The 20,406-nt window shown below is 39.9% G+C and overlaps 1 protein-coding gene and 1 non-coding gene across 3 annotated transcripts; both read right to left on the reverse strand.

Moving 5' to 3' along the window:
* Positions 1-14: 14 nt before the first annotated feature.
* On the reverse strand, positions 15-19,416 carry LOC137938617 (uncharacterized). Of its 2 annotated transcripts, XM_068783583.1 has the most exons (14): positions 18,833-19,416; positions 18,013-18,739; positions 11,903-17,901; positions 10,264-11,774; positions 9,640-9,903; positions 9,116-9,336; positions 8,774-9,045; positions 5,343-8,373; positions 5,142-5,274; positions 2,537-3,057; positions 1,481-2,392; positions 1,075-1,251; positions 200-277; positions 15-155 (listed from the first exon to the last, which is right to left on the reverse strand). In XM_068783583.1, exons 1-14 carry the CDS (start codon positions 19,174-19,176, stop codon positions 72-74), a joined length of 14,274 nt encoding a protein of 4,757 aa, XP_068639684.1. In that variant the 5' UTR covers positions 19,177-19,416; the 3' UTR covers positions 15-71. The 2 variants fall into 2 exon arrangements, with proteins under 2 accessions (XP_068639684.1, XP_068639683.1); XM_068783582.1 differs by having other exon boundaries at positions 15-277.
* Positions 19,417-20,173: 757 nt separating this feature from the next.
* TRNAQ-UUG (transfer RNA glutamine (anticodon UUG)) lies at positions 20,174-20,245 on the reverse strand. Its single transcript has one exon. It is a non-coding gene; the product is annotated as a tRNA-Gln (tRNA).
* Positions 20,246-20,406: the final 161 nt, after the last annotated feature.

Below are 20,406 nucleotides of genomic sequence, written 5' to 3' on the forward strand. Positions count from 1 at the left end.
AGACACCTCTGTGTAAGAAAGAATCAATACATAAAGTTGCAGGGTCATCTCCCAACAATATCTAAGAAATTTCATTGTTCTAAGGCCTGTAAATTTTCATGGTTTTTGAAACCTGGGTACGGCAAAAAGGGCACCTCGATACAGCAGATGAGCACCTATGACACAAGACATGCCCGCAAGGGACAATTGCTATGTTAACTTCACCACTAAGACAGATCCGACATGACCATGCTGCTTTTGCTGCATCAGCTTCTTTTGTTGCAATCTCAACTTTCTCCTGCAAAATATTCACCATTATAAGCTAAAGCTTATGGTAGAGTACAACAGCATTATAGGTGTTGGGATTGAGTTTCACTAGTTAATACACAGAGGTGCATACCTCACGAGAAGCTCAAAGTGTTACCAATTTGTAATTATGCATGTCAAGGATATCTTTCTCATCCAATCGCATGCTAATGGTGAAAACTAGGAAGGTGCATTTAAAAAATTTATGACATTTAAGGATGTTTGTGCCAATAGGTAATTACAGATAATAGGTGTCTATGGAAAATTTCCTGTTAACAAAAACCTTCTGGTATTTGTGCCAGTTTTAGGAGATGAGAAAATTTCACCCCAGTACCTCTTATCCCACCAAAGGCTAAAGGGGATAGAAGAGTTTCATATTGCTATAGTAGAAAACAACAGGAAAAATAAATTAGTCAAAAGCACAAATGCAAGAAAACTAGTCAAATATGTTTTTTCAAATAGGAAAAAGTTTCAATGAAATAATTAGTCAAAGAAAAAATGATTTTTCTATCAGTTTGCATTTCTATGAAAGCACAAATGGTTGTTTAAAGTTTCTGCCTAATCTTGAGACTCAGCTGGGCTAGCAGTCACAGCTGGCCTACAACAATCTGTTATGGTTATCATTAAAAAAAAAAAAAAAAAAAAAACAATCTGTTATGGTTGAACTTAACAAAGTTACTATCATGTTCTTTCATACCAAACCTCAGAATTTGTGAAAAGTCCATAAAAAAAATTATCTTTTTGGAATGAAAAACAGCATCCTTCATAGAAATAAACAAGAGAAAGAACCTGCTCAAGCAAAAGTGCTGTCTGTGACTCCTTAAGCTGTTCTTGCAGGGTCAGAGTTGTATGAAGCAAAGTCTGCTTCTCAGCATCCATATTGATCCCAGCTGCAGAAAGCATGTCACGGACTGCTTGTACCAGTTCCTCTGAGGATACTCGCCCATACTGTAGTTCTCTAGCTGACTGTCACAAAGAAACACTCTTTAACTCATTTTCATAAAGACATAGCAGCATCACTTAGTAACTGAGAAGAAACTATAATCGAATTATATATCATAAAGTCATAGCAGCATCACTTTGTAACTAAGTTGAAACCATATTCAAATTATGTTCATAAAGTCAGAGCAGCGTCACTTTGTAATTAAAATGAAACTAAACTAAATTAGTTCAGGGCAAAGAAAAAATCCCTTGCCTGAGACAATATTTTGCTACTTCCAACATGTTTAGCCACCTGCATGTCACTCCGGCCATTCACATTTGTTTGACCACCATCAGGCAAGTTGGATGTGGACACTACCTCAGTAGATGAAATGCTCTTGAATGAGAAAACCTGAGTAGAAAGAAGAGGCTGCATTTCTCCGGGGCCAGTTTCCACAAGAAATCTATAAAGTGCTTGACTTGCAGATGGCCTCACGTCTTCTGGAATGCAGCCATATTTCAACTTCTCTCCATCCTTTCCTAAACGCCATGCCACTATTTCCCCTCTATAAAATGGTCGCAAGGGATGAAACTGCACTTGAAGAGCATTCTGTGGTAATATTTCCTTCCCCACCAAGCTTGCTCTCCCTTCAATCCCAACTTCAAGACTTCCCCCAGAAAGTTTTAGAATATTGAGGACATCTCCTTCAGAGCCCTCGGGGCCAGAAAATATGGGCCCAATTGGCAGTATAACTGAAAAACCAAGTACCCGACTCACAACTATGGCAATAACGTCAAAAATTGACACATAACTAGGAGGTTCTGCAACTAAAATGCGGGACACATATTTGTCAATAAAATAAAGTGTCCGATGTCCCAAATCCTTCTCCCACTCAGGGACACCAGAGCCCCTCCTCATTCTTGTGATGTCAAGAGACTTTGGAAGAAGCAAAAACCGAGTGTGAAGGGATTGAACTAACTGTATTTTTCCTGCCATGGATTCCAATGATCTCTGGACCTCATCTAAACTGAGGTGTTCCCACGTGGCCGATGAATCCTTCATGCCACTGATAACTGCCAGCAGTGATGCTTGGAAGTGGCCACTCAGAAGTTTCTCTTTAATTGACTGTAATGAAATGGGTCCAATTTGATCCAGCACTTGTAACTCCTTCTCTTGGTCCAGCACCTGTAACAGAAACATATCTAATTCAGGTCCAACTCAAAAAAAAAAAAAAAAAAAAAACACACACACACAATGTATATTTCATTTTGATATACCAATGGACAAGTAACTTTTATCATTAGAAATTGTACTCGAAGATAAACATACCTCCATAACAACATCAGAAAGTCTTGGTATGCCTAATACTGTGCAGATCTTCTCAGGGAGACTTGGATGAGTAAATCTTAGCCTTGAAATGTCTATATTCCTGATAAACTGGGATCCCTGAGTATCAATATATACACATGATCTTGCTAACAAAAGCCTACATCCATCATCAGGGACTACCACTTCCATCCCCAAGTCAGATTCCACAGGTCTCAACTGAGTATCATCAGCACAAACAAATTGCAAAATCTCGAGTACAGCACGAAGCTCATTTGGATTTAACCGCTGGTATCCACATGATCTTTGGATATTTAAAAGAAGATCCTTTGCACAGGTAACAGAAAGTACATCTTGGAGCCCAATCTCCTTGAGGATTTTCACAAATGGAAGGTAGAGAGTGGGAAGTTCAAATGCAAATGGAGCAAGATTAAACCTTAGTCGCACAAACAGAGATTTTGCTGTAACAAAGCGTGTGCCATTTGCAACTGGTACCAAAGCCAGTTTTTGTAACTCAGATATATCTGCTAATAGCAAACCACATCAAATTTGTAAGGGTAATTGCCAGGTTAAAATCTTGTAAGGCAAAATACATATCCTTTTTGCAGGGCTAAGAAGATTTTATTAAGACAAAGAAGAGGAACAGGAGTAGGCAAGCTCGAGGAGAATACAAAGAACTGGAGATTCTTGGAGCCACCAACAACAAGACAGTGACAGCCAACTTCTCCAGCTAAAACATCAGTATGATGGTTAGCAGGGAAAGTGTGCTGCCAAGTCATAAATGAGCTGAAATGTCCAAGATCTCTGCATAGATTTCCCCTAGCTGCCATGAAGGATCCACCTTCCTCTTCTATCAGCCAATCACCACCATCAAGTCTCCTTTTACTTAAAGAAGAATTTAGGTTGTATAATTTGTATTTTCTTCACTTGAATAATGTATGTTAGAAGAATTAATGTAGCTAATCTGCAGGTGACAAAACAGAAGGGAGAACATCAAGGAAATAACCACTGGCAGCAAATCATACAACATGGGAAAGTGTTGTGCTAGAATTTCCACCAGGAATAGTAGATAACTTTTCAAAAAATAAATAGTAGATAAGGACTTGAGAAATAAGGTCATGAAAGTCAATATAAGAGGTATTAGCCTAGTAAAACTTATATCAGTGTTAGAGGAAGAAAATAATGAATATTGTCACTGCTTACATGCCTCAAATTGGTTAGAAGAAATAGTCAAAAATTCATTCTGAACGTATTGGATAACGTCAAACTCCAAATTACTCAAAAGATTTTAACACGAAGTTAAATAGGACTACAGGAAGAGTCAACAGAGGTAAGAGAAACTTACAGCCCATTCATAGGAGATAGCCCCTTAGTGAATATTGCTCAAAGACGTAGTATTAATTGAGGAATATAGGAGACATCATATAGAAGAATGGATATCTACAAGCAGGCTTTAGAATCTGTGGCTCTAAAATTTGCTGATCTAACCCTGAACACAAAGTACAATATTATAGAGACCAAATTCAAGAGAATATGTCTCAAGTGGAGATCAAAGACAAGCTATGCCCCAAAGAAATTTTTCTGTTACCTAGACTCAATCTTCAAAGTGAAGAGCAACTCAGGATATACCAATAATGTAGGACACAGTGGCTGAATGGGAGATTAGACGTTGGGGTGTTACGTGTACACCAAATAGGTAAAGTCAGATTTCTACAAGATAGATAGTAGACAATCCATGTTTTATGAAATGTTAAAACGGTGAGGAAGCACCAGCTCCAAAGATGAGGGAGGCAAAGATAAATGTTAAAGTTGATGCCATAAAAAACAGGAAACAAAAACCAGAAAGGAATATGTCACAAAATAGCTGACACTACCGGTTTATACAAGGAAACAAAGAAGACGCATTTGAGATGTTTCACTATGTCCAACAGAAACCCTTAGTGCATCAGATTGCAGATTTTTATTACTGTCAGCTAAGGAACTGTTAGAGGAAGTCCAAAATGACATGAACAGAAGTGGTACAGAAAGATCTGAACAAGGGTGCTAACTAACACTGATACCAACAAATGATAAAGCAGAATGAAGGAAAACAAGCAGGAGAAGGTAGCAAATTTTAGAATAAGTTAGGAAATGATGACCTAGCTCCCATGTCCTTCTCCACATAGCCTCAATTAGTTAAGTATGATAGCAGGACAAGGGAGTGAGAAGAGGTAATAGTTTTCAAGGCCAGCCAGAGTAGTTTTTAAGAGCAGAAGGTCACCTGCTTTCAAGTGGAGTTTCCCTTTCAAAGTGAGAAGCCTTCGGTCAATATTTGAGCACAACATTCCAAAGATGCTCAAAGGGCAGTAATGGAGAAAGGAAGAGTAAGATAGGTTAGAGAGAACAGACAAACAGCAACCAAAATGTAAGTAACAGATGATGATTCAGACAAAGTTGTCATAGGTGAGAAAACACTCTTACTCATAAGTCAACATAAACTAGTTCAGAGAAGTAGTCCTTTGGAACATCAAAGGAAAAAAAATAAATAGGAAAACAGTTGACTAGGCAACATCAATAAGCCAGTCTTTTAAATTATGCTAAAATTACTAAAACAATGAAACCAGCTGACCTGCTACAGATAGGGATCCCCAAGTCTTATCCAGATACTTTAGGATTTCACAAGAAGCTTCCTCTATGCTCATCAAGCCAGATGATATGGGCCAGTGCATCAGAGTGTCTTCACCACCATTTCTTCCAATGATCTGAAGCATATGTTTGTTCATCAAGACACAAAACCTTCATATAAGAAAAGAAGAATCAGTAACATTACCTGTATATGCTTCAGAACTGTAGAAAATGCAGGTGGGCTCCGCAAATGGAATGCACCCCACGAATACTCTGGTGGAACAATATTTTGTCTCACAAGAATTGGAGCACAACTCCAGGCCAAAGGCCAATCCTTCAATATTATTGCTTCACTATATGACGTAAGAACTTGTTTTCCACCTTTCTTACCACCAAAAGGCAGCAATCCTTTTTGAGCAGGTACAAAAGCAATCTTACCAAGCTCATGACAGAAGCTATTGCTGTACAGCACCGCAAAGTTTGTTAGTATGGCTTCCACAACAGATCCAGCCACAGAATATATTTCGTCTGAGATGCCATTCTGAGAATCAGAAAAGTCTACATCACAATCATCAGGATTGTCCATATATTTCATGGCCTCATTTCCAAGCAACTCAACCTTCTTTGCACACTTAAGAATAACTTCTGGTTCTGAAGATGTTCTCAAGCCATTTTTTCTCAAGATTTGAAGCCACCCATCTGAAGTAAACCTCTCACCAGGAAACTTATTTCTCTCCTCAGAGAATACCAACATTAGTAAAGGGTCACAAGGATCAAACAGATCCTTGGGCTTGAACAGTTCCAGAGAATTTTCATTATTATTTCGCACAAAGCTGGTTTCTTTCAGTGCAGAGATTATAGCAGAATTTAGTTGCAAATCTTGCCAGTTTATGTACAAGTATATCAAGATGTCTTCCTTCTCGACCTGAGTTTTTTCACTAAAACCTGGCAGAGCAAACTTCACCAATATTTCCTGGTCATGCAACTCAGGTAATCCTAAGGCACGAAATAACAGGACTCCCCTTCCATCAACGGGATAGGAGAGGCAACGTTCGTCACAAGGTTGGAAGAATGCGCTTGGAGATATAACACACTGATCTAGCCCACGCAGTCTTGTGTATGTCCCAATAACAGTTCTAAAGATTGGCAGAGCCCGCAGCACCTCAAGTTCTTCTCTTGTGTACGTAGGGCTACTGGAAGAAGAGAAATCTGATGCAAAAAGATTAAATAATTCATCACGATCTGCATCTGAGAAAGAAGCTGGTTCAGAGAAATATCCAGCATGTTTTGTTGCAAGCAACTTGGACACGACTACTTGGCCAAGTGACAGACCAATTTTAGGTAAACAAGTATGCAGGGCACCCAAGTTGAGAAAGGATGCATCATATATGGGCACATTGCACTGGTTCAAGAAAGACAGCAACCATGGATATCTTGCTTTGGTCTTTTCAAATGCTCTAGAGTAACTATGCATGGACTCATTCCCTGCACTATAACCATCAGATGAACCTAAATTTGAAAACTCATCTTCCAGAGTTGACTCACTTATAGGGGGAATAAATACCAGGTTATGATCCTTTACTCGACATAAGATGGGCCTACCCAAAAAAGCAGGAATAAGGGGCCACTCAGAAAATACTGATAGTTCGCCAGTTATAGTAACATTTTTCCAGAAGAGACATATCCATTCAGCAGATGGACCCCCGTCAGCAGAATTTGTATTGTAATCCCATGAAACCCAAGGAGCACTATGTACATTCATAACATGATTTACCCAATGTTCACTAAAAAGTAATCTCATATGACTAGATAGCAAGTATGGTGAAAAATTCTGCAATTTTAAACATGCTTGAATTCTTTTGTTGGCAAAAAAATCTGCCAGCATCTGTTTTTGAAAGCACTCTGGATGAATAAACTTCGCCGCTAGTGGGGCCATAAGTAACTGCTGCTCCCTGCTTCCTACCCAGAGTTCAGTCACCCCCAACCTTGCAAGATGCTTTGTTGCAGTTGGACACGGTAACCCCTTGATTTGAACAATTATGGACTGCAGCAACCAATCAGCATCTGCACCAGGACTACTATTGCTCATATGAATTGAAGGACCTCCAGAACGGCCAATGTCTTCCACTACCCCGCGACCAAACTCGAACAGAGCCCTGCCAAAACTTGTCATCACTTCAAGTGCATCAGGACCCTGGTTGAACCCATGCTGGGTTCTCTGCACATTAGGATTCACTACTGGAGGTGCTTCCCTGCTTCTATGCATATTTCTATCCCCAGAAAAAGGAGTTTCATTTGCCAGAACTGTCCTAACAAGTTCTCCTGATGCACTAACTTTAGGTAAGTCAGTTGATTCTGGTAGCTGAATGTCTCTCAAACAGTACTCTAGGACATCCACATATGCCTCCACAGACCTAAGCACTACTGATGTAGGAGATGCTTTCAACAAGTCACGTACCATCTTGGGCTTGATTTCTCTCACTGTGATTCCCACAGCCTGAATTTCACTGACCAATTCCCATGGTACTGAAAATACTGGGTAATGTTCTTTGATGAAGCTACATACTGTAGCAGGGGGCAAATTATCCCCTACCCTATTTCCTGTCTGCGAAAGAAACATGCCTTCCTCAGCTTTGACCATATTACCAGAGTAGAGTTGCCAAACAGGAAGATCAGCAAGGCGAGTGTAGAATGGTCTTATCACTTGCTCAATCAAACATTTCCATTCGATGTCAAGTAATGTTAACGAACTTGAATTTCCTATTTCCTCGACATGTGGAATCAATGAGGTATGCTGGACTTTAGACTTTGGCCAAAAGGAATAAATTCTATCCCCATATGCCTGCAAAATTGGGCTCACGGCCCGTACAGAATTTGACTCCATACTAGAAGTTGAAGGTTCCCTTCGTAATTTTTGAAATTCCAACACCATTTCAATATATGAATCACGGATACACAACATAAGTTCTTTGTTCCAAGCTTCAATAAGCTGGTTTCCAACATTGACTTGATGTACAACTGACAGATCCTTCATACTTTGATTGTTAAAAAGAAATCGCCCACCATTATGACACACAAGGAAGCAGCCAAAAACCATTACAGGCAATGTTATGCCTCCAGATACAGGTAGAGGAGACATAATACGACTGATTGAACAGATTGGCACTGGTTCTCCATTTCTGGATATGTGTGCAGCAACTCCAGCAAATGGGCTCAAATTATAAGCAAGATACCGCCTGGAAGTCAAGAAATGGAACAAAAGAGAACATTTGTTAGTGGCTCCTCCAATGAATTTTCTAAATGTATATAATTTTCTGAAATGCATAACAATTTAGAGTCAAAAGTTATAATTCACAAATTTATCCTCATGACTCACTAAGATGAGATCAAGATGGAAAACTCGTGAATGTTTTGCACTGTGGATATCAGTCAAGCCCATAATGGCCACCTCAGCCAAGTCAACCACACGGAGAAATCAAACTAAAAGCTAAGACTATGGGCAGGTAGACAGTTGAAAATTTGTCTTAGGACATTTCAAATTCTGGAAACAAGGATAACAAGCTCATTGTAATCAGACAGTAGATACAAACAGAAAGATCCATAACCATGCAAATACACATCAGTATCTGAAAATACCTATCAAGGGCCATGTTTCGTGTTTGTCCAGATCCAAGGCTAAACACCACAAACCATTTGTCAACAATTCTGCCACCTCCTTGAAAGATTTGAATGTCTATTGCATGTAGTTTCATAGCAGCACTTGAACTGCTAAAAAACCTTGATATGTGAAACTTTCTCCATTTCTTTTCTGAAAATGGATTCCGCATAACAGCAGAAGAAGGGTCAATGCACACTAAATAATCCTGTCTTGGCTGCCTATCTTCCTCCCCCCAAGTTGATAATGTAACCTGAAAAGATGAATGACTTATAATAACCACCACTGAAGGAGGATATGATGAAATTTATCACATCCATTACCTGGACAACAGACTTTAAGAACAAAAGCGCCTTAGTTGCATGCTCCATAAACCTGTCAAGAATCTCATTTACTTTTTCAAAACCAGATTCAAGACCTTCAGCCATCAATGATGAGGATAAAGGCATGCGGATAATTGTTGAATTTGAAGGCAATGATGGATTGTTTGGAGTAATAAACATTGGATGGAATTGATCACAGAATCTCTCAGTCAAATTAGTACCTGTGAAGCACAAATTGTTAAAGGCCCACTCCTACAGATTCCCGAAATTCTTTTACCTGTTACTAGGTGTACTTCAAACTTACAGCTACATAGAATAGATGTAATCATTTTCAATAGCAATTACGTTTCAAAATTAAGAAACCAGTCCAACTTTTTCAGGCGTGGCAGAACATTGTTAAGTATGCCTTCCTATATTTGGATCCATCGAACAGATTGGGAGTTGACATTATTTATTTCACCCACACACTCCTAGGCATGTAGTGGCATTATCCTAACATATTGGGAGAGAACAAAGCTTGTCACCTATTAAAGAGAACATTTTTGCAGAGGGAGCTCGGCCAGCAGGTGCAGCAAGGGCCAAGCCATGAGGGTCAAACACGTAAAAATATCCACTTGAAACAACTGACAACAGATTGCATATGGCAAAGCAGCTAAGAAGCCCTAAGCCATAGTTAAGAGTAGTTCCACGAATCTTCCATGGTGGACGAAACTGGAGGTTGCAAATTTCCTCACGGCTCAAAGCAGCACCTTCTAAAACAACCGTTAGAGCAGGTCCTTGAAATTCTCCTACAAAGCCATGTAAAAAAACAAACATTATATTAACAGTACATTTTTTATTTGCCGTTGCATCCTCTTCATTAACACATCATCAAAAAGCTTCGAACAAAAGTTTAACAGCTGCTCCATTTTTATTGAAGAAGAAGAAGAAGAAGGTAAAATTTTCATTAAGAAAAAGAGTTAATACAAAATTACAAAAATATCAAGCATAGCAAATAACCAGCAGAACAAAAAGAAAAATAATACATCAACCTATGTTAAGAGAAAGGAACCGCCCTCCACAAGATGATGAAGAGAGATTCACCTCTAGAAAAATATCTGATGCTACCCTAGTACCAAAATCAAATTTTCAGTAATCAAGTGACTCACCTAAATTATGTTGGAGCATCGACTGTCTTGGATGATCACGCTTATCAAGAATCACAAGTAGCTTCGTAGCCTGGCAGCAATCTGCCAACTCTAGAAGATCGAATAACAAAAACTCATCACCTCCATACAAATTCAGCAGCTCATTTATTTTTGCGTAATCCATGCAAGGCAAATCTTTTGTCAATTCTTCATCTACTAAAGAGAAAAACCGAAGAGATTGTACCCCAAGCGTCTCTGCCAGCTCATAGCTAATACTTGGGTGCACAAAGTGTTTGGCAGCTGCACTACTCTTTTCCATCCACGGAGCATCATTATACACAAGATCCACAGCAGGGATTAGAATACCAGAAGTATCTGGAATAAACAGGGAACTCAAACAGGATTCAGGTAGTGATTTCTCAGCAAAACAATCAGCAACTGCTTCCAAAATGCAATGAACAAAAGTAAGCTGCTCAGCTGATAGTGGCAGGCCTTCAAGGTCATCTCGTAAACGTTGTAGCACATGCAAATAGTCCATGGTATCAAAGGTCAATCTTACACCTAGGACTGTAAGCAAAACTCGAAACTCAGACAACTCGGATGGGACCACATACAAGTAAGGAGGAAATTTCACAGGTGCATCAAAAGCAAGTGTTTTTGGTTCTACAAAATTGTCTCCAATCCATATGCAGGGAACCCCTTCTACAGCAGATTTCAGAATACTGAAATCATCACTGCCAACAAATTCCTGTATCTTTGAGTAAAGATCTGGAACTTCTCTCTGCAATGCCGCATCAAAAAGTGAGACCTGTTCAGACTGTGACTTAAATTGGGAATAGGACTTGGACAGCTCAACTAATTGATTGGATAAAACACTGATACCAAGTGGATCCACCCAACCAAGTTTAGATTGCAAATACTTTGAGAAACATTCACCATCAAGTATATGCATCATAGATGAAACCATCCACATTTGCGACTTGGGCCTCACAATGCAAGGAGCTGCCACTTTGCATTTGGATGCAAACCATGGGAGGCCTTCTTGCGGTGGATCAATGTAGACCGGGCACCAACTGATGCTTTTCAGTTCTGACCAAAATTCCTCTTCAGGCTGATCACCAATTTCAATACCCAAACAAGATTGAAACTTCATATCCAATTCACTGCCACCCAACTCTGATGAATAAGTAAATTCCGAGATTTCCCATGATCCATTGTCATTCGGATGCAGTATGCAGTCATTAGTCATGAAGCTACTTTCTTCCCTTTTTCCCTTACTGAAGCACTCAATTGCCAAAGCATCCAGACAAAGTAGTAACCTCCTTGCATAACTATGTGCTTCTGGATCACCCAAATCGTTTAACATTGAAACTGACCTTGCACAGTCAAGCAAGCCACTAAAACCCAATGTTTTTCTCAGTCCAAGATTTGCAAGAATGTCAAGGGCTTCACTATTTAAGAACTTGTCACTGGGAAAGAAAGCTTCTCTGTGTAGCCATTCTTGCAGGCCAGGGATATGAGGATCATAAAGCCTGCAGAGGAATTAACATTGGATTAAAAGTTAAAACCAAAAGAAATGATGATAAAAGATACATCATAGGAACACATTCAAAGAAAAAACAACATCCAACTACAATAACAAGGTAAATGAAATTTGTACCTGGAAGGATGTTGCCACGACCCGTTAACCGTTTGAACAAAAGGTATTTGTGCCAGAACAGCCTTAATAGAACTATCTTCGTCAACCAAAAGCTTCACTTCAAGCAGAATAGCAGAAAGAAGAGATGGATGTGAAAGGAATTCAGGCATGCGATTAAGTACATTATCTGTGTAAAATTCAGATTTTAAAGGTTCTCTGATTCCAAGGAAGTTTTTTAAGATACTTTTCTCCCTTTCTGAACGAGTGCAAACAAAATTCTCATCCAAGAGGTCCTCATGCACACCTTCTGGCCTAAGCATTTTAACAGGCAGATTTAAGCTGGTGAGCTTTCTACTTTTGTATGATTCAAAAATAGGAAGAATCTTAATCAACTCAATGTGCCTGATATCTATCTGGTTCCCTTGGAACCATTTAGACTGGAAGATAAAGCTCCTAAGTTCATGCATTTCTCCTTCAGATAAATCACCAAAGAGCTTTGGAATATCTTTTCCCTGCTCAACAGAAGCTAGTAAAACATTCAGTATACCGGTTGCAGTTGCTTCCTGCACAAAATCCTTCAACTCTGGGTGTTCAATTTGCAAATCAGATCTCAAGAACATAAACCCAAGTTTCTGTAATAAAGAAGACATGCTTTCACTCCACCCTCCATCTCTAATGACATTGGAATTGTTTGTAAGCTGCACAACGTATCCATTTTTGAGAGGTAAAATAGGCCACTTAGAAAAAACTGCAAGATCTGGACAAGATGATTTCAAATAGCTCCATAGTAGTCCCATCCACTCAAAACTTGGCTGACCTTGGCAACCTGGGGTCCAGAAGACCTGCTTAGCATACTGCCACTCGGTAGGGAATATTCTGGGTAGAAGTTCCTCAAGCATGTGGTATGTTAGCAAAGACATATTTGAGCTTCCTAATCCAGCTATATCCTTTAACTTGCTCAGAACTACCTCAGGAATGCTGATGTCAACAAGAAGTTGTGGGACCGAATCCTTGAGTAGATCATACTCATTCTCATTTGTAATGAATATTTTATCACCCAATCCCTGCCTATTGAACGTGGTAAATGAACCATTGGCAAGAGGAATCAAGGGTAGACCATGCAAAGTATCAGAGGAAACAGATCCCTTTATGTCGTGTAAGCAGTACTCCAGTGCTAACACCATGGATTCCTTATCCTTAAAGTCACGTTTTCTACGAATCAACAAATTCCTAAGCAACTGAGGCGTGAGATAATGAAGAGATGGGCAAGCTTGCATGAATCTTTCCATGACTGGCTTTGTGACCACAACTAAAGGTAAACCTGATGCTGACAATGCTTCCACGAGTTCATTCGATCTGGGAAACAAAAAATCAGGAAAAAGGGCCTGTTTCGTGGAGATCCACTGCCCTCCTCTGGCTTTTGTGTACAAAACACGGAGCCCCCGTTCTGAGATACACCTGTAGAGCTTCCTCACCATAGATGCCCAAGGCTCCAAACTGTTTGTAGTGGGCCAGAGAGAAAAGAACAGGTCACATGGACCAATCTCTGCCGCAACTTTCTCTAGTAAGTGACCATAAGCAGGAGCAGCAACATCCTCAAGGAGATAAATGTTCCAGTCTGATCGAACTTTTCCACCCCCTGCCATGTCATTACCAAACCAGATGTCCCTTCTATTTGATGATAATTGAAAATATGCATTAATATGTGTAGGAAGGCCTGTACTAATTGGTAAAGGTAGAAAGCAGAATGCTCGGCCTTTTAACTCCTTCCTATCCTGTAGGAGTTCTGGATGAATTTGAAAATGAGAGGGAGGTTGACTACTACAATCTCCTTCTACAGTTTCACCATCTCTGGTGCTTAATTCCTCCATGCCCTCAACTTTGAAGCTCTGCAAATATGCAGCAACAGATGCCCATGGAATGAAACTATTAGGATTTTTGTCTGCAGCAATGCATCGGCTCCTAGCTCGCCCACCTCCTAAACATTCACTAATAATCCATAAATGCGACTTTTCACCAGATAAGCTCCGCTCTGTCACCAAAACCTTTACACAGTTAAGTGGTAGATCATTGTCTCCTAGTTTACTCAACTTGTTAAAGAATTGATCTTTGTCCATGCCAGTTTGCTGATTCCCATGAACGAAATCAAGCATAGGCTTCAACGGCTGTGGCCCACTTGTAGGTACACTAACATCACGCTTGACAGCACGGTGAAGAAGTTGCATCTCTTGACCAGCATCTTTAACAAAAATGGAGATGGTTTTTACATTGCGAAGAAAAAGTAATGCTTCAGATACAACTTCAGAAAAAGATGAGAAAAGAGATTGTACATCTTCAGGGGCATATTTTTCTTTCTTTATTTGACTTCTCAGTGCCACATTTTCACTTCTAAGAGGAAATCGGAAGAGTGTCCCAGGAAATGAACGTTGTAAATCACAGCCAAAGTGTAAGAATGGTGCAAATTGGTCTGGGAATTGGTCCAATATCCTTTTCCCCACAAACCTTATTCGAAGTCCTGGATGGGTGGGAGAGATTCCTGGAAGATTGCAGGCATGAGGATCAAACATCACAATGTACTCGCCAGAAACAAACCCAGGGACATCAGTAAAATGATAAACACAATTGAAGCCAAGCCCAAACCTTCCAATGGCAAAAGGTTTGTCAAGTTTGCTGTCTTGACCAATACGAGAGATTGCATAAAGATCCTGAGGACTAAAAACAGAGCTATTGAAACAGTATAAGGCAGGTCCCTGCCAATCAGCCATTTCAGGAGACAGAACAGATGAAGTTCCATACTGAGTTTTATCCAGTAGAAAGCTCACTTCAGATGCTCCAGCATCATCTGCATTCTGCACTAGCTCAAAAAGAATACCAGGCCCATCAGCATACATTTCAACTATATGCTTGAGCCTGGTTGTCAGAGCCTCATGCTGACCAAATGCTTCAGCCACCCCGGATAAACTCAAGTTCATTGAATCTGCACTCTCTGCCAGCAAGAGTCTGCGAAGTGAGCAGACACCAAGTTTTTCTGCTACATCATTTGAAATGTTGCTATGAACAAGCTTGTGGGTATTTTTCTTTGCACTCAAAGAAATAATAGACACATTTCCTGGAGCATTATTATCATCTACAGAATTAAGTAGCCATGGAGCATCATTAAAAACCAAATCAGTTGCCAGAAATAGGACAGATGACACATCAGGCAAATAAATTGGAATATTTTGATCCTTAAAGTGTACTTCAGCCAGATGCTGCACAACCAATAAAGCAGCCCTCAGTTCATGTGGTTCCAGTGGGATAGAACCCTTTTTTACAGCCATTCTCCACAAAATGCTAGCATAATCAGATGGTTTCAAATTTTCTCGCACTCCCAGTTCCAGAAACAACTCGCTGAAAACTGCTAAATCAACAGGAATAACACGTATATACGGAGCCAAATGAAGAGGACCATTCAAGACTACTTCATCCAAGGTAGCAAATCCATCTCCTACCCAAATCCATCGAGACCCTTCAAGAACAGCTTTGACAATATCCATCTCTTCATCCCCAATCTTTCCTGCAAGTATTGAGTATATCCTAGGCATTGCTAAAGCTAATTCTTGTCGAAGCTCCTGATCAGTAACAATCTCATTGTTTTTGCCAAGCTCAAGAAGTTGAGCAGCAATTACATTTCCACCAGGAGGAGAAGACCAACCCAGGCTACAGGACAAGGTAGTTGAAGAGCATGCTCCATCTAAAATCCTCATGCTTCCAGAAACAAGCCACATATCTGCTTGTGGCCTGACCAGCTTAGGTGGCGCGACCACGGATGATACTGTTGGCCATGGTAAAGACAGGTAAGGAGGACTAACCAGAACAGGACACCAGGATATCATCCTTAAATCATACCAGAACTTATCCAAGTCATATTTCAAAGAATTATCACGAGATCTGAAGGCTATTGCAACTTTGGAGAGCATACGATTCATGGTTCTGCTGTGATCATCTTGTGGATCAACAAACCACTTAGTAGCATTTACTTCAAGATAAGAAAGAAGAACCCTGCCACGAGACTGTGCACTCAATTGATTTGTGTGCATCATTGACTCAATTTGGCAAGCACTTTGTATGATAGTGTCAGGAGAGACAGAAGACCTCAGACCCAATCCTTGTAGCATGTCCAAAACCCCAGATTCTTGGAATAGACTATAAGGGAAACTGTCTGAATCTTCAAGTAAAGCAAATAGTTCTTCATTTCGTGGATCATATAACATCTCAGGCCTTTTTAACATTCCACTGATTGTCGGAACAAACTCCAACTTTCTCAAAAATTCTCGTAACAATGGATCCTCCGCGCACAGTTGAGGAAGATCTTGTAAAATAGACAGCATAATTGGGTCCCGGACATCTGGTTGGAGCTCACTAATTCTGTTTAGCACCTTTCTCTTGTAAAAGTTAGACCTGCTCATACGCTGAACTCCATAATATCTTAACAAAATATCTTCTTCAGTAAGAGAGGAGCTACATATGAAATCATCCCCCAAAAAGTACTCGGGAACACTCGGAGGATGTAAGTATTTCTGTGACATTTCCAAACTTGCATAGGAAGATCCCCCTCCACCATATACTCTATAAATTGGTAGTATTTTACACTTTTGTATGTGAGAATTAGCGAGAACTCCTCCAACATACCACTTTGGATCCAGAAGAAACCAGCGAAGCTCATTTTTCTCATCCTCATCAAATTCTTGGATGAGCATCTTCAGAACATCTTCAGCCAAAGAAACATCAAAGATTGCATCTACAACACCTGCAGCATTACAATCATAAACATAGAGAGATAACTCTGGATGTTCAATTCCATAAGTTGGGTTCAACATTTTGCAGCCAATCTTGTTGAAGAGACGTTTCAATGTGTCAGAAAATGGTTCAGTCCTAATAAACTTCGAGGTTTTGGCAGCTCTGTATAAATGACCTGAAGTAGATGGCAGGACAGGCCAATCACCAAAAACTGATAAGTCATCACACTTGTCCTGAAGAAACAGCCAAAATAGCATGAACCATGATTTGTTTGGATGGTCTGAAAAAGTGTCAGGATCCCATACAACTTTGGTTTTATATTTCCAATCACCAGGGAAGAACGTTGGCAGCAACTTAAGGAAGCATTCAACAGTTACAAAAGTAATATTTGACTTAGACGAATTTGCAATAGCTGACAGCCTGCTAAAAATGTCAGTAGGAATATTTCGATCAATTATTCGATCAGAAACCGAACAAAGCAACTCATACTCCAGTTCATTGCAGATAAAATAAGGTTCCTGTTTAGAGACTTCAGAAAATGATCCAAATGATCCATCCGCCAGTGGCAACAAAGGCAAGCCGCTTGCATGTTTGCCTACCTCAGAATCAACTAGATCTTGGAGGCAATATTCCAAAACCACAAGTTTGTGGCATCTGCTCACTCTAACCAGGGTTTGACATCCCTTAAGGTAGCTTCGCACTGTAAAGGAGCTAACAACTTTTTGACAAGCCTTTGATGCATACTTGAAGAACATTTCCAGTAAAAGACTAGGGAGCTGGACAATGGGCATCCCTAATTGTATGAGTGCCTCTGCCAGTTCTTTTGTTTTAGGAAACACCTGATCGTGAAAGAAAGCTTCAGCTGGTGGTATCCATTTTCCTCCCTTGATATCAGAGAACAAAACTGGAGTATTATCAATGGTTTTGTAAACCTCTTCTGTGAAGATGTTCCATGGCTCCTCAAAAGAACCTTCAGGCCACAGCGAAAAGTATGACTCACTGGCACCTAGTAACTCTTGAACTCCAAGCAGTAATCTGGTAAAGGCAGGGGCAACTATATCTTTAAGTAGGAGGGTATTCCAATCAGAACGAAGTTTTCCACCCCGGTCCATGTCAGCTCCAAACCAGATGTTACGGCGGTTCGAGGAAACCTCAAAGTAAGCATTCACATGCACAGTGAGTCCCGTTCTCACTGGCAACGGCAGGAAGCAAAATGCACGACCTTGTTTAAGAATATCAACCTGTTAAAATTACACTATAGTAAAACCAATTACTAAAACACAGAAAGATTTATAATAGCAGGTGAGGAAAAAGTTTAGATTCTCTTGACTTGAACTAAGAACCTAACTTACCTTAGATGACCTATCTGATATACAAGCCGCAACAGCTCCCCAAGGCAGTAAGTGAAGATCATATTCTCTGGCAGCGGCAGTGGCAAAAGAACCAATTCTGCTAGTTTTTGGTGCCATTGCCTGTACGATGAAAAAGGTGTCGATCCTCTTTTCCGAGTGAGTCCCAACAACTTCCTCGGATAAAAACTCCAAAGAGAAAGTGTCCAGTTCCATCCTTGCAAACTCGGTTGGTTTTGATAATCGGAGAAGCGCCTGGCGGTGCCAAATTATTTCTTTATTCGGTAAGTGAACAGAGCATGAATAAAGCTTTTGCGGTTCCAGTTCATTTGCATCCCACGTATACATTTCAATGGAGAGGACGTTTTTAAGAAAAAGTAAGGCAAAAACGGCTTCCTCAAAGAGTTGAGAAAACATCAAAGAGATGTCGTCTTCCGAGTAAGCTTGCCTTGAGAGTTTACTAACAGCTGCTTGACCCACATTCCTCAAAGGCAAACGAAATAAAGTTCCAGAGAAGGGACTTTTCATGTCACACCCAAAAGCACAGTATGGAAAGAACTGGTCTCTGTACTGTGCGATAGCAGAAGAACTGACATACTCGAGACGTTTCCCAGGATTTGAGGCTGAGATGTTGGGTAAGTATACTCCCTGAGGATCAAACAACACCACGTATTTCCCGCTCACAAAAGATGGCAAATCCGTCAAATGGTACACCGAGTTAAAACCAACTCTGGCAAAAGAATCACGAAAGAAAGTCATTGAATGAACAAAATTTAGACCAATGAATTAACAACCAAGATTCAAACCAATAACAACCAATTACCCGAAACGACCAGTCTTCCACACCTGCGTTTGCTTCTTGCTATCCCCGATTCGAGAAATACTGACAAAATCATCTTCCGTAAAAACAGCATTATTGTAAGCAAGCAGAGCAGGCCCCTGACACTCCGCAAGTTTAACCGACAAAAGCGACGAGTGGCCATGTGTTCTACGGTCCAAGCACAAGCATACCTTGGTCGCACCAGCGTCATCGGCGTTCTGTATTAGCTCCTTGAGCACCGTCGTTCCCTCCGGATAATTCACCAAGACCTCTCGTATCCTCCTAGTGAGATCGACTCTCTGGCCGAAGTCTTCCAGCATAAGCGAATCCATTGCCGAAGACTCCATCTTCAAAATGTCGATTAAAACCAAAGCAATCCTAGATTCGCCCAATTGAAAACATGGGTGAACAAAAATAAACCCAAAGATCGAGCGGAGGAACTCCTAACGAGACCATCGAACCCAACAGACGACACGAATACGAAAGGAAAACGTTGGATTGGTGGAGAAATGGGAAGGATTGGCGTCGGCCAAGGCGAGGTTTGGGAGGAAATCTTGTCGATGACTTGTTGATGATTTTCCCGTCGACGGGATTATTATTCTCTCTTTCGAAGTTCTCTCTTTCAAAGTTCTTGCTTTTTGAAAGCCACGAACGCCCGCGGGACATGGTAAATGGTGTTCCCGCGTTGATGATGGATTGTATGCTACCCCTCGTCTCATATATTATATAATTAATTATATCCTTCAAAATCGTAAAAAATAATTTAATTAGGATAATTTCGTTTACCTGGTAAAATTATGATAGTGACATTAATTTTTTTTGTCTTTAGATATTTTAGTTACTAAATATATATATATATATATATATATATATATATTATTACATAAAGGGTTGATCTAATACGAAAAATCATTTGGTGAGAAACATGTGAAATAGGTATATCAACTATTCGATCATGATCAATAGCTATCCCAATAATCCGATCAACAGTTAAGATAGTTGTTTTACATGTTTCGCACCTAATGACTTTTCGTATTGGATCGATCGTATTATTAAATATATTGTTCAAATATAATTTGATTTCTAAGCAGCACCATATAACTTACTCGATCAATATAATGGTATTATTAGAGTATGTAAATATATATTAATTAAGGCCAAAGGTAAGCCATGGCGGATAGCTAGCAAACATACATTTAACAATTTAATTTTTCATAAAAAATATTTCAAATAAAAAAATATTTTCGTAATTTTCTAATCATGCTTTGTGATAAAAAAAATTAAATTTTAAAAAAGATCTTGCTTCATTAATCCTTAATAATAATGACGTAAAAAAATTTTAATAGGTCCTACCGGGAGTCGAACCCAGGTCGCTGGATTCAAAGTCCAGAGTGCTAACCACTACACCATAGAACCCGCTGTTTATTTTGGTGTAACAATAATATAATTTATAAATAATATTTTTGATTCTTACCGCCTTTCCGTGGCTTTAGCCAGGTCTGGTCATGGGACTCGCCAGTCCCACCTGGGTTGCGCAATCAAACTCGGAAATTCATGACTCTGAGTCAGTTCTCCAT

The sequence above is a fragment of the Aristolochia californica genome, unplaced genomic scaffold, assembly GCF_029961685.1.
Source record: "Aristolochia californica isolate CCGP_79_NKW_82.1479 unplaced genomic scaffold, dmAriCali1.0.hap1 SCAF_8, whole genome shotgun sequence".
NCBI lineage: Eukaryota > Viridiplantae > Streptophyta > Magnoliopsida > Piperales > Aristolochiaceae > Aristolochia > Aristolochia californica.

Excerpts from the sequence above, each read along its gene's own strand:
- LOC137938617 (XM_068783582.1), bottom strand. The coding sequence starts at position 19,176 with ATGGAGTCTTCGGCAATGGATTCGCTTATGCTGGAAGACTTCGGCCAG. Across the intron at positions 8,374-8,773 it reads CGAAACATGGCCCTTGATAG|GCGGTATCTTGCTTATAATT; the intron begins GTATTTTCAGAT and ends CTTGACTTCCAG. Across the intron at positions 1,252-1,480 it reads GTAGCAAAATATTGTCTCAG|TCAGCTAGAGAACTACAGTA; the intron begins GCAAGGGATTTT and ends TCTTTGTGACAG.